Source organism: Culicoides brevitarsis, chromosome 2, assembly GCF_036172545.1.
Source record: "Culicoides brevitarsis isolate CSIRO-B50_1 chromosome 2, AGI_CSIRO_Cbre_v1, whole genome shotgun sequence".
Taxonomy (NCBI): Eukaryota; Metazoa; Arthropoda; class Insecta; order Diptera; family Ceratopogonidae; genus Culicoides; species Culicoides brevitarsis.
The window spans coordinates 10,594,662-10,609,151 of NC_087086.1; the positions used below are offsets into that span (position 1 = coordinate 10,594,662).

Sequence of the window (14,490 nt, forward strand, 5' to 3'; positions counted from 1 at the left end):
TTAATTATTTTTTTTAAATATTTTTTTAATTATTTAATTTTTTTTAATTTTTTTTAATATTTTGATTAAGGCCATTAAATTTTAATTATTTCACTTTATTTTTTTTTATAATTAATTTTTTTTAATACTTTTTTTAACGTTAAATTTTTATTTAATTTTTATTTTATTTTTTTAAGTTTTTAATTTTTATTATTTCATTTTAAAAATTTAATTTTAAAATTTATTTTTTTTTTTAATTAAATTTAATGGCCTAATTATTTTTTAATATTTTTTTTAATAAAATTTTTATTTTTAATTATTTTATTTTAATTTATTTAATTTATTTATTTTTTATTTTTTTTATTTTTTTTTTTTTTTTTTATTTTTTTAATTTATTTTTTTTTTAATTTTATTTATTTATTTATTTTTTTTTTTTTGAATAAATTTTTTTTTCACAAATTAAAAAATTGTCAAACTTGGATTCAAAAAATTAAATTGAGAAAATTATTTTTTTTTTATTTTGAGAATTTAAATTAAAACATCAAATAAAAATAAATTTCTGATCAATGAGCATGAAAAAATACGCATGTGAAAATTTCATTCACAAAATTTTCCATTCACTCACCAATACATTCAAAAATCCCGTTATTCCCGCGAAATGTGAATGAATCCCTTCACCATGGTTAATGTAAAGTTGTTTTAGGAACATAAACGAAAATAAAACGTTGCTGCGTAAAGTTATTAAAACACATAAATAACTTTGGATAATTTGATTAGTTGCGTTTACGTCAAGAGTTAACTTGTCCTTGTTCTGTTTTTTTCTTTTTTTTACATTAAAAAATGAAATAAATATAAAAAAATATTTTTTTTTTTTAAAAAAAAAATAAAATAAATTAAAATTCCTTTAAAAAATGTGTGATTCAAGAGACGATTGTTCCGCAGCTGGAAATAGTGAACAGGACTGGCAAATATTTGAAGTTCTTTGCACCGATGTGAGTAATTTTTTATTTTTCAAATAAATCTCTGCGGAAAGTGATGTGAGTCTCACGACAGCTAAAAGTGGTTTGTCATAGCTTCGTTAAAACAATTTTCCAAAAGCAATAAAAAAAGTTTTTTTTCCAAAAATAAATTCAAAAATTAGGACAAAACAAACATGATTGTGCGCAAATCCTGTGGGAACTTTATTTAAAGTCTTGATAAATTTTTGTTTATTTGGTTCAATAAATTGTTTCGCCAACAATTTGTCAACTCAACAGCGATTTCATGTTTCATGTAAGTTTCAGAAGTTTGTTGAGGTGTCCCAATTTTTTTTTTATTACAAAAACCTGTCTCGGCAACATGAGACATCGCAAGGAAATACGGTTTTTTTTGCATGGCGAACGCATGTTGGCAAAAGATAGGCAAGGAAAAGGTCTAAAAATAGATGAAATATTTGCATTGATATCCAAAGAGAAATTCGGTTCTTCTTGTATCGAAAAAATAGCAATGAACTTAGTTAGTTGGATAAGTTGGAGTGGGAAGGCGGTTCTCCCGGAAAATTAAATCAGATAAAATTTCGGTAGTGTTCAATTGGGATTGATGGATTTACATAAATCGGGATTTACTTTACGGCTCCAAAAAAGTTGTCATGATCTGCATAAAATACGAGATTTAAGTCGAAGTCCTGTGAGATTTAGTCCGTCATTAGATTTGGTATGAAAATTATTATTATTTATTTTTGATTAAAATAAAAAAAAAAATATTAAAATAAAAAAAATTGTGACAAAAATTATTTTATTATTTTTTTTCTATTTTTTGTAAGATTTCTATTTAATTTTTTTATCTGTTAAAATTATTTTTAAAAATTTTTAAATTATTATTTATCAAAAAAAAAAAAAAAAATTACTTGAATTCAATTTTAGATAGTACAAAAATTTACGATGATACAAATTTTTTTTAAAGATTTTTAAGATTTTATTTTTTTTAAATGTGAAAAAAATATATTTTTAAAAAGAAAAATAAAATAAATAAAAAATTAAAAAAAATCATTGATATTCGATTTTTTTTTCAATTCTGATGATTTTTTTTATTTTTAATTTCAATTTTTATTTATTTTTTTTTTCAATTCTGATGATTTTTTTAATTTATACAATTTTTAATGAAAATAATTAATTCGAATTTTATTATTTTTTAAAAAACACGCTTAAGATAAAATGGCTTAAAAAAACTAAAAAGGCACATTTTCATGTTTTTCAAATAATTTTGCCTTCAAAAACTAGCAAAATCGAATTTTGTTTGCGTAACTACGCAACAGGCTAAACAACGTTTGAAACCGCAACACGCACCATTGAGCCATGTACAGCAATGCAAATTATTCCCTGAAATTCCTGTACATTCCTTGCGGGAAACGACACAGACGGTAAAATCTATTTTTGTAACCAGGAATCATTACAGTGGCAAATTTTCACTAAATCGCACACAAAACAGGAAAAATATTTGAGGAATTTTTATTTAAATTTTTTTTAAAGAAAATTTTTAAAATAATCATAAAAATGAATGAAAAATAGTGAAAAATCTTAAGAAAAAAAAATTAAAAAATTAATTAAGTGAAAATTTTTAATTTAAAAAAATATTTTAATTAAAAGAAAATTTTATAAAATAAAAAAAAATAAAATTGAAAATATTTAAAAAAAAGTTCCGTTTTACGGTTCGCTTAAAAGGTCATGAACTAGAATGGAAGACAGAATCGATCACTTAATTCACAACTTAGAGGTAAATTAACAGAAAAACGCGAAATTTGTAAAAAGTTGGATGCCCTTTTCAATCAAATATCAGCCGTACGTATAATTAAGGTATCGCCCGCCCGTTACCTAGTTAAGTCAAGTGCTCAATGAAACTGCGCAAAAAGGAAGCAAGGATGTTTATTTTTTGATGTGAAATTTCATTATTTATTGGATGGAGTGCGATGCAATTTGTTTTATTGTTGTTATGCCATTTTCCATTGTTTCTGTGTGTGCGCGACTCTTTGACCCAGATATTTTCAATGAAAAAATATTTTGATGATTGGATTTTCTTATTAAGTTGTTTGTTGTCCCGAGGAGCAAACGAATTTTTTTTATTGCATTTTTCGATTTTTTTTTCGGGAAGTCAGTTCACTTAAAATTCCCTTGTTACAGGCAATGACAAGCCATCATGGACACCATCACTCTCCGGTGAGACATCACTCTTCGCATTATATTCCGCCAACGGTACTAATTTCCATTTTTTTATTTTTAATTTTTTTTTTTTCAAAATTTTTATTTTTTTTTTTCAAGTCTGATCCACACTGCCACGATCATGTAGCGCACGATTTAGTAACGACGCTCCGGTCAGAACTTGCTGCTTCAACGTACAAGCGAGATCGATTGATGGCAGAGTTGCAAGATGCGAAACACGGGATTAGATCACGTGATGCCGAAAATGAGTCGCTTAAGTCGCAGCTGGCACGACAAAGTGCCTTGATTAATTCACTGCAAGAACGCTTGAAGGCAAGTGAGGCACGGGAGAAGCAACTTCAGGCGAATAGTGAGACAAATCACCATACATTCCATCGCGAGAAGAAGTTGATGGAGGAGCAAGCGAAAGATTTGACTGCGAAAATTCGACATTTGGAACATGATTTGCAAGTGCAGAAAAATACAACGGATGATGTGAAGTAAGAAAAAAAATTTTGAAGTATTATAATTATTTTTTTTTTTCAAAATTATTTAAAATAACTTTTTTTTATTTTTTTTTTTAATTTTTATTTAATTTTTTATTAAAAATTATTTTATTATTTTTAATTTATTTATTTTTACATTTTTATTTTTTTTTTTTTTCAATTTTTTTCTCTTTTTTAATAATTAATAATTTTAATAATTAATAAAAAATTAATAATTTGAAATTATTTGATATTTTTTCATCTTAAAATTTTATTTCATTAAAAAAATTAAATTTATTTATTTTTTTTTTTTAATATTAATTATTTTTTTTAAATATTTGTTATTTTTTTATTACTTTTTAAAAAACGTAAAAAATTAAATAAACATTTTTTTAATTTTTCAGGAAACACTTTGACGGATTTGTTCGTAAATTAGGACACGCCCTTGGCTTAGAAGCAGTGGATACAAAACATCCAACTCCAGAATGTGTCATTGCAAAGGCGAACGATCTGATGGGAGAATTGCATCGATTGCGACATAAATTAGCAGCAACGTCAGAAAATCTTAATGGATGCGAAACGGAATATCACACGTACAAATCTCACAGTTCTGCTGAACGTGCAAAACTTATTTCTCAAATTGAAACGTTACAAGCTCACAACGAAGGAATAAACAACAGATGTCGATCATTGGAAAAGGAATTGCACATTATGAAGGACAGATTGACAGAAAGTGAAGTCACGGGCGATAAATTGAAAGGTAAAAATATTTTTTTTAAATTTTTTTCAAATATTTTTAACAGAAAGATTTTTAAAAAAATTAAATATAAAAAAATTAATCAACAAAAATTTAAAAATTTTAAAATTCTTTTAAATAAATTTAAAATAATTTAAAAAATAGTTTTAAAATAATTTTAAAAATTTATTTTTTTTATTTTATTAATTTTTAATTTTTTTTTTTTTTTTAATTTTTAATTTTTCAGAGGAACTTCGTGGCTTAGAATCACGTTGCCATCGAATCCAAAACAACATGGACCGCATTCAAAGTGATCGCTTGCAATTCTTGCGACAAGTGGCTTCAATCATCAACGTAGCTGAACCATGCGAGACCTTAATAAAGGATAAATTGCGAGAATTGACGAACCATAGTAATGTTTTGCACACAGTAAATATCCTTCAAATCCTCATCAAATTTCACTTTTTTAATTTTTTTATTTAAAATTTCAGCAACTCTGTGCCGTTCGTGATCAACTTGCAAGTGAAACTGCCAAGCATAAAGAGTTCCATGACTCGATGACTCACAAACTAAAAGCAGAGGAAGCTCATCGAGCCAGTGCTGAAGATCATTTAGCAAAAGCTCAACACGAAGTGAATCATCTTAAAGCAGAGCATTTTACGGTTTGAAATTTTAAATATTTTTTTTTTAATTTTGAAATCATCAAAATTCATCCAATTCATTAATCATAGCTTTCTGAGTACTTAATGAGAATGGCTCGTGCACTAGCTTGGAGTGAATGCTCTTCACCTCCATCTCCGGGTCACGATACCACAATTCTCGCTGAGACATTATTGGAGCGCGGTGAACGTTTGGCCACATTCCATGAGCATCATGGGCACGGCGAATGTGGTCAAAAGGTAGTTTTCATGCATTTTTAGTGTCAGTTTTTTATTTTAGGGCGATACAATAATCGAAAATATTTTTTTATTTTTTCCTTTTTTTTTACTTTTTAATAATTTAAAAATTAAATATTAAAATTTTTAAATCTTTTTAAACGATAAAATTTAATAAGTTTTTGTTAAATTTAATTTTTTTTATTTAATTTAATTTTTATCAAATTTAATTTTTATTAAATTTTATATTTATTTTTATTATTTTTTTAAATTAATTTAAATTATTTTTTTTTAAATTTATTTAGGTATTTATTTTATTTTTTTTTCTTCAAAATAATATTTTCATCTTTTGAACCATCAAAATTTCTGATAAAATAAACTCAAAAATCAATATTTTTCTAATTTTTAGAAAAATTCTGTGAAAAGAATTAATAATTTTAGTAAATTTTAATGTTTTTTTTTTTATTTTTTTTCATTTTTGATTATTGTATGGCCCAAAATTTTAAATATCATTCAACTCATTTATTAATCATTCATTAACTCATATTAGCTTCATACATGGGATCATCATATTCATTCAGCACCACATTCGGCACATCATCTACCAAAATTGCGGCGGGAACGTTCATGTCATGACATTCCATTAAAAGAAGTGATCATTTTTACATTTTCCTCTCTCTCTTTGCATGATTTTCATTTCCTTAATCATTCATTCATTTTTTTAGAGTGTCAGTTTGTATGGATTACAGAAACGTGTTAGGGTGTTGCGTGAACAAGTGCAGCGACGAGATTTGCACTTAGAACTGCTTCGTAGGAAACTTGCACTCGTAGAGGATGGGGCAAGAGGAAAAGCCATACTTCAAGTACTATTTTCGCACATTTTCATTTTCTCACGTCATTCATTCCGCATTTCGTGTTTTGCAGACGGAACGTGACGAAGCCTTGCATCGCGCAAGGAAGAACTCACGTCACGCCGAACGTACGTCGCAGCAATTGATCGAGGTCAAAGCGCAATTAGCTGAGGTTAAAGCTCAGTTAGCTGAAGCTGCTGACTACAAAATTACCGCGCTCGAACGGGCACGCAAAATTGACGACCTCCAAACGCACATTGGGCATCTCGAAGCAGAGAAAACGAAATTACAGTCCCAAATGGCTCATATCAAGACAAGGGCTCGCAGTGTCTCTGAGTCGTCGGCTGAGAAACGAGTCAGAGATGAGGCGATCATTGCCGTAAGTGTGCCAATTTGTGCTGCTTCTTATCTCATTAACTTTTTAAAAAATTTATCTAAACAAATTTTGAAATTTCTTTCAAATTTTTTCATCCACAGTCCCTCAAAGACGAAATTGCTGCCTTGAAACACGAGATTGAACAACTCAACCATCGTATTTCGCATCTTCAAACATTCCGTCATTCCGTGGCTCGACTTTTGCATTTGCGCGACTTGCCAGACTCCAATATCATTCATCGCCTTCATTCACTCGTGAATGCCCATGATGAAATGGCAAATATCACAAAACGGTTCGATCATCCTGTGTCTCCAACCAGAGATCGTGTTAGCGATGATTTGCCGCCAATTCCCAGTCCAACTATTCCTCGACGTTATTCCGACCATTTTCTCGACTTGCATCATTCGCATCACACAGATCATCATGTCCATGACTTTGATGACGATTATAAATTCTAAATACTCACAAACATCCCATAAAATTAAGTTTCAAACGTAATAAAGTTAGAAGAAACGATTTAACGGCTTTTTTGTTTGAATGCTGAATTGCGCAACGGTAATTTTTCCGCCCCAGTGAGTATTTTGCTGCTTTGTTATTAACGCGCAACTGACAGTTCTCGAACAATAACATAACAGGATTAGACAAGTTCTGGTCCGCACATTTTTCCGCCAATTTTAATCTGTAATTTTAAGTTATTTATTCAACTTTTATTTAAGTCTAGTCAAAAGTTACCTAAAATTAATTCAACAGTGTTGTGTTTATGATGAAAATTAATTAAATTTATTAAAAAGTGGCGGAGAACTGAAGACACAAAAAGTTATCATGAGTCGTCTAAGGTAAGAATGACCGTTAGACATATTAACGAATAACATTAACATATTTTATTTTTCAGATATTTTCTTCTACTGTCAATATTATTGGCTGGTTGTGCGGAATCTGCATTTCTCGAGTATTTCTTTCCAAATCGTGACAGTAGGTTATGTAATTTGTTCAAGGTTATTCACTAAAATTGACGTTTTATTTTTAGATTTTGCCAAAACCACTGATCTTGAGGCATTTCCATCGGTTCCTTATGAATTGGAAGAACGTGACGAGAAATTCCTTGCTGAAGGTGCAAAACTTGCACAAATACAACTATCAGAACTCGACATGTGTCATCATCGTGTCATTCTAAAACTTCGTAAATCGTGCAACGAACTAAATGCAGAACAAATGGGAAAACTTGCAGTCATGCTTTTGAACTGCCAATCTTCTCACGAGGGACGACAAATGTTTCTATGTAGCGAAAATATGTCACTGAAAGATTGCACGCAAGATATGAGTCCGGAAGTATGGAACGCGTATCATCTGATAACGAATCGAGTAAAAGCTGTCTGCGCTACTGTACGACACGAACAATTTCGAGGATTAACTGAACTAACTGTCAATAAGTTAATGACGACAGCTCACGAACAACTTGGCATGATGCAAAATTTGCAAGATAATCAGAAAAAGTTGAATGAGTTGACGGGACAAGCGATCGATGAAATGCAAGAAAATAGTGAAAAACTGATATCACAACAAAATGATTTAATGTTACTGAGTTCGACGCAACGAGCAAAGTTGGAATCTAATTTGAAAGAATTGGTTCGTGAAAAAAGTTTGATCAGAAGTGGTCAAGTAGAAGTTGCAAATTTGCTTACAGGATTAAAAGCAAAAATTGACGAGTCACTGAAGCAACTTGAAACTCAAGCAGCACGTTCAAAACTTCAATACAATTCAATTATTGATGATTTACAAGCAAGTGCTGGTCGTATCACAGATCAAATTGACAAAACCAAAGCTACCATATCCTCGCATCAAGAATCGACATTAGAACAGTACGAATACACTATGGAACAACTTAAGAAGATGAATGCTACCATTTATGATTTAGCTTACATCGTATCTGGACTTCAAAAGGATTTTGAGCAAAAACTAACATGGATTTCAGAGAAAATTGGAGGCACAGATTATCTCGTTAATCGTTTGAACGTCATCCTGTTTCACTTTGTATATCTTCTGATGGGCATGTTATGTCTGGTTTTCGTGAATGCCGATACCTTTTCACGCCTTGCATTTATTTTCATGATTCCTATTAATTTTATCGCAGCTATGTTAGATTATTACTCATTAGATGTCGTTAAATTGACAGCTACTATTCTAACATTAATCTTAACAAATTACCTCGTGAAATTCCTTCGTACTAAAAATCTAACAAAAATCTTCAGTATGGAAGAAACCATTGAAGATGTTACTGACAATGTTGGAGATAAAAAAGAAACAAATAACAATAGTTACTTTACGAAATATGAAAGTTACAAGGTATCAACTCCTCGAAACGGTGAATATAGAGGAAGAACTCCATTACAGGATTTTCTGAATAAAACAGTTCTCGGTGACTCTGGAAGGAAAAGTGCTACTCCATTTAGTACAATAAGTAATGGACGAGTTCAGTGTATCGCTTCTACAAGTAGGGGAGGGCAATGTAGAAATGCAGCATTAGCTGATGGAGATTATTGTCGCGTACATCAACGACTAAAAGCAACACATGAAGACGATGAAAGTGATTCTCAATGAAACTAAACATCACAACTATTTTTTTTAAGCCAGTGACATAGAATTAAGAAGTAACTTCAATTACTAACATAACCAAAGGAATGGAATTTTTATTTTAATTTTGAATGGGCTGTTTTTTAAAACTATTTTATCTAAAGGACTACGGATTTTTTATGATTATTTATTTTTGAAATAATTTTGTATGTCCAGTATAAGCATAAATTAATAAATTTAAACTAAAAAACAAGTTTTAAGGCTGGAATTCGTGAAATTCACTTAATTTTTTCCACATTTTGATCATGGCTGATTTCCATCCATGCAGTTTCCTCATCTCCTTTTTTCTTTTCAATGATATTCGTTTCCATCATTGAAATTTGATCGTCTCGTGTTACAATGCTATTAACTACCGTTTGAAATTCCTTCCAAGCAAACTCAATATCGCCTTCTTGCGGATCAATTCCAGCAATTACGAATCGAATAACGAACTTTCCATGGCAATTCGTTGGAGTCAAATACAAATTTTTACGTTCATGCAACTTTTCAAGCAGAATTTTCGTCTTTTCACATCCTTCTGCCAAACGAAAGATCACGAGACCCATATAAGCGGGATAAGTCACTTCAAATCTGGGGTCTGTTCGTAACTTTTGTTCCAATGATTCAGCAAGTTGGATTCGTCTTCGAAGAATTTCACATATTTTTGCCTTTCCATACGAACGAAGGGTGAACCAAACCTTCAAAGCACGAAATCTTCGACCAAGCGAAATTTGCCAATGACGATAATCGGGCGCCAAACTTTGTCCTTGGAACTGATGTTGCAAATAAATGCGATCGACAGTGAAAGATTGCACGACAGAATCGCAATTTTGGAACCACATGGCGCAACAATCGAAATTAACGTGCATCAATTTGTGCAAATTGTAGTTGAAAGAGTCAGCGAGCTCAATTCCCTTCATTGCGTGTTGATATTCGGGCAAGCAGAAGAACGAACCAGCATATGCTGCATCAATATGGAACCAAATATTATTTTTATTGCAAATTTCTCCAAGTGCGGGGATATCATCGAAGGCACATGTACTTGTAGTTCCCATCGTAGAGATACAAACACATGGAATTAAGCCACGTGCGATATCCTCGTCAATCGCCTTTTGCAACGTTTCTCCACGCAAAACCCAATTTTCGTCTGTTGGCAAGAGACGCAAAGGAATTGCTCCCAAAATTCCTCCCTTTTCGACGCAACTGTTACTTTGATCACTCGAATATCCAACGAGTTTTGAACGAATGACACCTTCTTCCATATCAGGAAATTGCGATTTGATGCGACGAACGGTTTGTTCACGAGCTGTCAAAATTGCAACCAAAATAGATTCACTTGCAGATCCTTGAATGACACCTCCGCCGTTGCCGGGACCACAATTTAAGAAAGATTCCGGCAAATTAATGAATTTTCCGAGCCAATTCATCATGATGACTTCTAATTCGGTGCATGCTGGACTGCAAATCTACAAAAAAAAATGATAAAAAATCAAAAATTAATCAAATTTTTAAGATCATTAAGAAAATTTCGATAAAAAAAAAACCGAAAAATGACAAATCTCACCCAACTAAACCCCACAACTCCCAATCCAGCTGAGATCATTTCCCCAACGACTGACGGAAAACATGTCGGTGTCGGAAAAAAGCCATGAAAATTCGGAGATTGCCAATGAGTGATACCCGGCATGATAAAATTCTCGAAATCTTTCATGATTTTTCTCCAACTTTCCGAATTTTCGGGCATTTCAGATGGCAAAAGGCCATGTAAGTATCCCGGTTCAACGGATGGCAATACAGGACGATCTCGAATTGTGTCCAAATAATTGGCGATAAAATCTATTGCTGTCTTGCCGAATTCACGAAACTCGTTAGAGTTCATTTTTAACGGTAATTTCACTTCAACAGTTGCATCAAAACTGAAGATGCAACAGGAAAATTTTCCATTTTTATAGAATTATTTACGTTTGCTTATATAATTTGTTTGCGGTAGTAACAAATTAATTTTTGTCAATAAAAATTTTGATTAGAATCTGAGACAGGCATGTGCTCAGGGAACACAAAAGAATTACATTGTAAAAAAAAATATTAAAAATTGTGGTTTCAGTTTTTTTTGAATTAGAAAAATAAATTTTTATTTAAAAAAATAATATTCATAAAAAATTGAAAAAAGTTATTTAGGGCCCTAAAAAGTTGAAAATAAATGAAAATTTTTCAAAATTTAAACAAAAGAAAAAAACATTCGAGTCCAACAATTTTATTTCAATTACTTTTCGCTTACATTTGAAGATAAATTATTTGAAAATTTTTTTTTTAATTTTTTTTAGAAAAAAAAATTAAAATTTTTAAGAAAAAATTGAAAAAAATTGTTAAGAAAAAATTGAAAAAAATTTTTTAGAAAAAATTTAAAAAAATTTTTTAGAAAAAAATGAAAAAAATTTTTTAGGACCTTTTCAATTGATTTAAATTGAAAAAAAATATAAATTTTTAAGAAAAAATGCCTCACTTATCGCTTGATATCATCTACGGCACTGACTTTTAACAAAAAAAATGAAGGATAACGTTCATAAGTTGATGAAACGTAATAAATTTAAAAAATTATTGTTGAAATATTTCCATAAATTTCGTCATTTTATGATTCTGAGAAGTTTATCACAATTCCGAGTCATTTTTACACGTGTCTTGTTTTCCGTGACAAAATCGAGCAAAACAAAAAGAATGCGTGCGAGCGTCGTAATTGCCGTTGAACGAGTTATTACTGACGTGTAATTAACTCAAGTCACTTTGAATATCCGTTATTTTAGTAAAATAAGTCAAAAACTCATTAAAAAAAAGCTCTTGACCATTCCACGACTCTTCTGCGGTTTCACTCAATAATAAGTTTTATTCAAAAACATACCCAACTAAATCCTACAACTCCGAGTCCCGCTGAGATGACTTCTCCAACGATCGACGGAAATGATGTCTGCGTTGGGTAATAAGCGTGAAAATTGGGCGATTGCCAATGCGTCATTCCAGGCATGACAAAACGCTCCAAATCCTTCATAATTTCCTTCCAATCCTCCGAATTGTCAGGTATTTCCGTTGGGAGCAAGTCATGCAAATATCCCGGCTCAACGGATGGCAAAACGGGACGATCTCGAATGGTATCCAAATAATCCGCCACGAAATCGATCGCAGCCTTGCCAAACTCACGAAATTCCTCCGAATTCATGTTACGTGTGTGTGATTGATTGTAAAGCCGGCCAACAACTGAACGCGAAACGAGCGGTTTCAGTCCTTTTATAAAGAAATTCGTTTGTCTTGGTGTCGTTGTGGTTCGCGTGATCGCAACAAGCTTTAAAGTGCGACTGAATTCAATTGAAAAAAATGACGAGCAATGAAGTTCATGTCTTTCCTGTTTTGCGACACGTTGTTCTGGATTCAAATTCTGGTTATTTCTAACCAAAAATTGTTGATGTCAAGGTCAAGGAAACAAAACAAACCTTGAGTTAAACAAAAAATGTGCTTCTGTCGCACGTTCTTAGATGCATGTAGTCACTTTTTCAGCTTAGACAAGAATTTTTGTGGTTTAGTCATTAATTACAAAGAACGTTAACCCGTTACTTTCTCGACTATGGCAACAGCTGATAACAGGTTCGACTGGAGTTGATGAGTAAATTATGTAAAAAATTTTTTGACAAATTTGACTTTCTAAATCTAAACAAATCATTTGTCATTTTTTGTTTTTTAAAAATTTGTTAAATTCCACACTTTAACCCGGAAATGGTTTTATTGACCTCTTGAACATTCTTGATTTCACTTTCAATTTTAGTTTTTTTTTCCTCTCTTTTTTTAGTTTTTTCCATATTTTTTAATTCAAATATTTTTTTATTAATTTTTAAATAAAAAAAAATCAAAATTCTTCTCTAAATTTTTTAAAAAGTTGGTTTAAAAATTGTAGATTACTAATTATAAAAAAACATTAAAATAGATAAATATTTTTTTCTAAAAAAAATAACATTTAAAACTAAAATAAAACTAACTAAAAATTGTTAAAAATATTAAATTTATATCTAATTTCAATATTTGAATTTTTTTAAAGAAATTTTGTCGAAAATGAATATTTTTTTTTTGAAAATTAAATAAATTTTTTTTAAATTTTTAAAAAAAATTTAGTTAGGCCGCTCCAAATGAAAATCAAAAATAAAGTTCGATGCCCCATTTTAAAAGTCGAAAATCCAATTGGGCAAAATGAAAAAAAAAGTTAAAAATTTAACCAAAAATAACCGTTTTTTGGTGTATTTTCATAATTTTTCAAGAAAATTTCCATAAAATTTTTGAAAAATTTTCAATTTATTCTAATTTTTGTTTTGGAAATCATATTTAATCATTAATTTTCTTCTCTAAAAATATTTTTTTTAAATTATTATTTTTTTTTTTCAAAATTTTTTGACGGTTATTTTTTATGAAATTTTTTTCTTTAATTTTTAATATGAAATATTCTGAAATCTATTTTAAATTAGCAAATTTCAAAGTAAATAGTAAAAAACATCAAAAATTTTATTTAACGCTCAAAAATTGATAAAATTTTGTCATTTGATATGAAAAAAGTATTTCAAAACTTTTTTTTTTATTTTGCACCCCCCATTTTATTTAAAAAAATTTTGGACTTTATTTTTGATTTTCATTTGGAGCGGCCTTAATGAAAAATTTTTAAAGTTTTAAAAATTTTTATCTTTTTAAATTTTAAATTGAAGCTACTTAAAAAATATATATCATCTAAAAATCTTATCGGTCGTTGCCTTTAAAAAAAAAATGTAAGATCACTGTTTATTTATTTTATTATTTTTTTTTTCAGAAGATCAGTTTAGACTGATATGTGTTATCTGCTATGATATGATTGCTGATTTAGACGTGACAGACTAAAGACAATTAGATGATTTGCTAAAAAAATATCTATTTTCGTCATTCAAATTGTGACGCAGACAAAAAAATAATTTCCGGAAGGGCTTCGCTCTCATCAATACACCGACACGGATTTTACTCATCACATTTGCAGAGCAGATTTAACAGATTCTGAACGTGTTTCCCGTTAAAAATGCACACTTCAGTGGATTATTGTTCATTTGTTCTTCAATACTCGGAAACATGCGTAGCTGCAAAACAAAAAATTTTCATTCAGGTTCATGATAAAATTATGTGAAACAAAAAAGGATGAAAATCGGCTTCCAAGTTTTTAATCCGAGTTTTCCATCCAAGTTGTTGTCTCGTTCTTACTTTGGGACTTCTCTTTTACTCGCAAGAAAAATGGGCTTGGCATAGAAAATCTAGTACTGCATCGTAAAAATTGTTGCATAAATTCAGGGGAAAAGTGAGGATAAAAAAAGGATGAAAAGCTTTGTGTCGTAATCCTTAAACTCTTCGTA

At 30.0% G+C, this 14,490-nt stretch overlaps 3 protein-coding genes across 4 annotated transcripts; 2 read left to right on the forward strand and 1 right to left on the reverse strand.

Annotated features, from left to right (window-relative positions):
• The first annotated feature begins 2,691 nt into the window (after window positions 1–2,691).
• On the forward strand, window positions 2,692–6,933 carry LOC134828490 (coiled-coil domain-containing protein 170). The gene is made up of 10 exons (XM_063841470.1): window positions 2,692–2,730; window positions 3,273–3,652; window positions 4,042–4,397; window positions 4,621–4,802; window positions 4,865–5,035; window positions 5,105–5,275; window positions 5,799–5,900; window positions 5,974–6,111; window positions 6,173–6,478; window positions 6,577–6,933. The coding sequence occupies exons 1-10, from the start codon at window positions 2,692–2,694 to the stop codon at window positions 6,931–6,933; spliced, it is 2,202 nt and encodes a 733-aa protein (XP_063697540.1).
• Window positions 6,934–7,124: 191 nt separating this feature from the next.
• Window positions 7,125–9,213, forward strand: LOC134830058 (protein brambleberry-like). The gene is made up of 3 exons (XM_063843417.1): window positions 7,125–7,311; window positions 7,368–7,447; window positions 7,503–9,213. Exons 1-3 carry the CDS (start codon window positions 7,298–7,300, stop codon window positions 9,071–9,073), a joined length of 1,665 nt encoding a protein of 554 aa, XP_063699487.1. The 5' UTR covers window positions 7,125–7,297; the 3' UTR covers window positions 9,074–9,213.
• On the reverse strand, window positions 9,187–12,308 carry LOC134830059 (3,4-dihydroxyphenylacetaldehyde synthase-like). 2 transcript variants are annotated; one of them, XM_063843419.1, is made up of 2 exons: window positions 11,982–12,308; window positions 9,187–10,551 (listed from the first exon to the last, which is right to left on the reverse strand). In XM_063843419.1, the coding sequence occupies exons 1-2, from the start codon at window positions 12,294–12,296 to the stop codon at window positions 9,325–9,327; spliced, it is 1,542 nt and encodes a 513-aa protein (XP_063699489.1). In that variant the 5' UTR covers window positions 12,297–12,308; the 3' UTR covers window positions 9,187–9,324. The 2 variants fall into 2 exon arrangements, with proteins under 2 accessions (XP_063699489.1, XP_063699488.1); XM_063843418.1 differs by lacking the exon at window positions 11,982–12,308 and adding an exon at window positions 10,650–10,982.
• Between the last annotated feature and the right edge of the window lie 2,182 nt (window positions 12,309–14,490).

Bases quoted from the DNA above. Each gene is read 5' to 3' on its own strand.
- LOC134828490 (XM_063841470.1), top strand. From the start codon at position 2,692: ATGGAAGACAGAATCGATCACTTAATTCACAACTTAGAG. The intron at 4,398-4,620 runs GTAAAAATATTT...TTAATTTTTCAG, and splicing joins CACGGGCGATAAATTGAAAG to AGGAACTTCGTGGCTTAGAA. The intron at 5,276-5,798 runs GTTTTCATGCAT...AACTCATATTAG, and splicing joins GCGAATGTGGTCAAAAGGTA to CTTCATACATGGGATCATCA.
- LOC134830058 (XM_063843417.1), top strand. The intron at 7,448-7,502 runs GTAGGTTATGTA...TTTTATTTTTAG, and splicing joins TTTCTTTCCAAATCGTGACA to ATTTTGCCAAAACCACTGAT.
- LOC134830059 (XM_063843419.1), bottom strand. From the start codon at position 12,296: ATGAATTCGGAGGAATTTCGTGAGTTTGGCAAGGCTGCGATCGATTTC. The intron at 10,552-11,981 runs GTATGTTTTTGA...TTTTTTTTGTAG, and splicing joins GAGTTGTAGGATTTAGTTGG to ATTTGCAGTCCAGCATGCAC.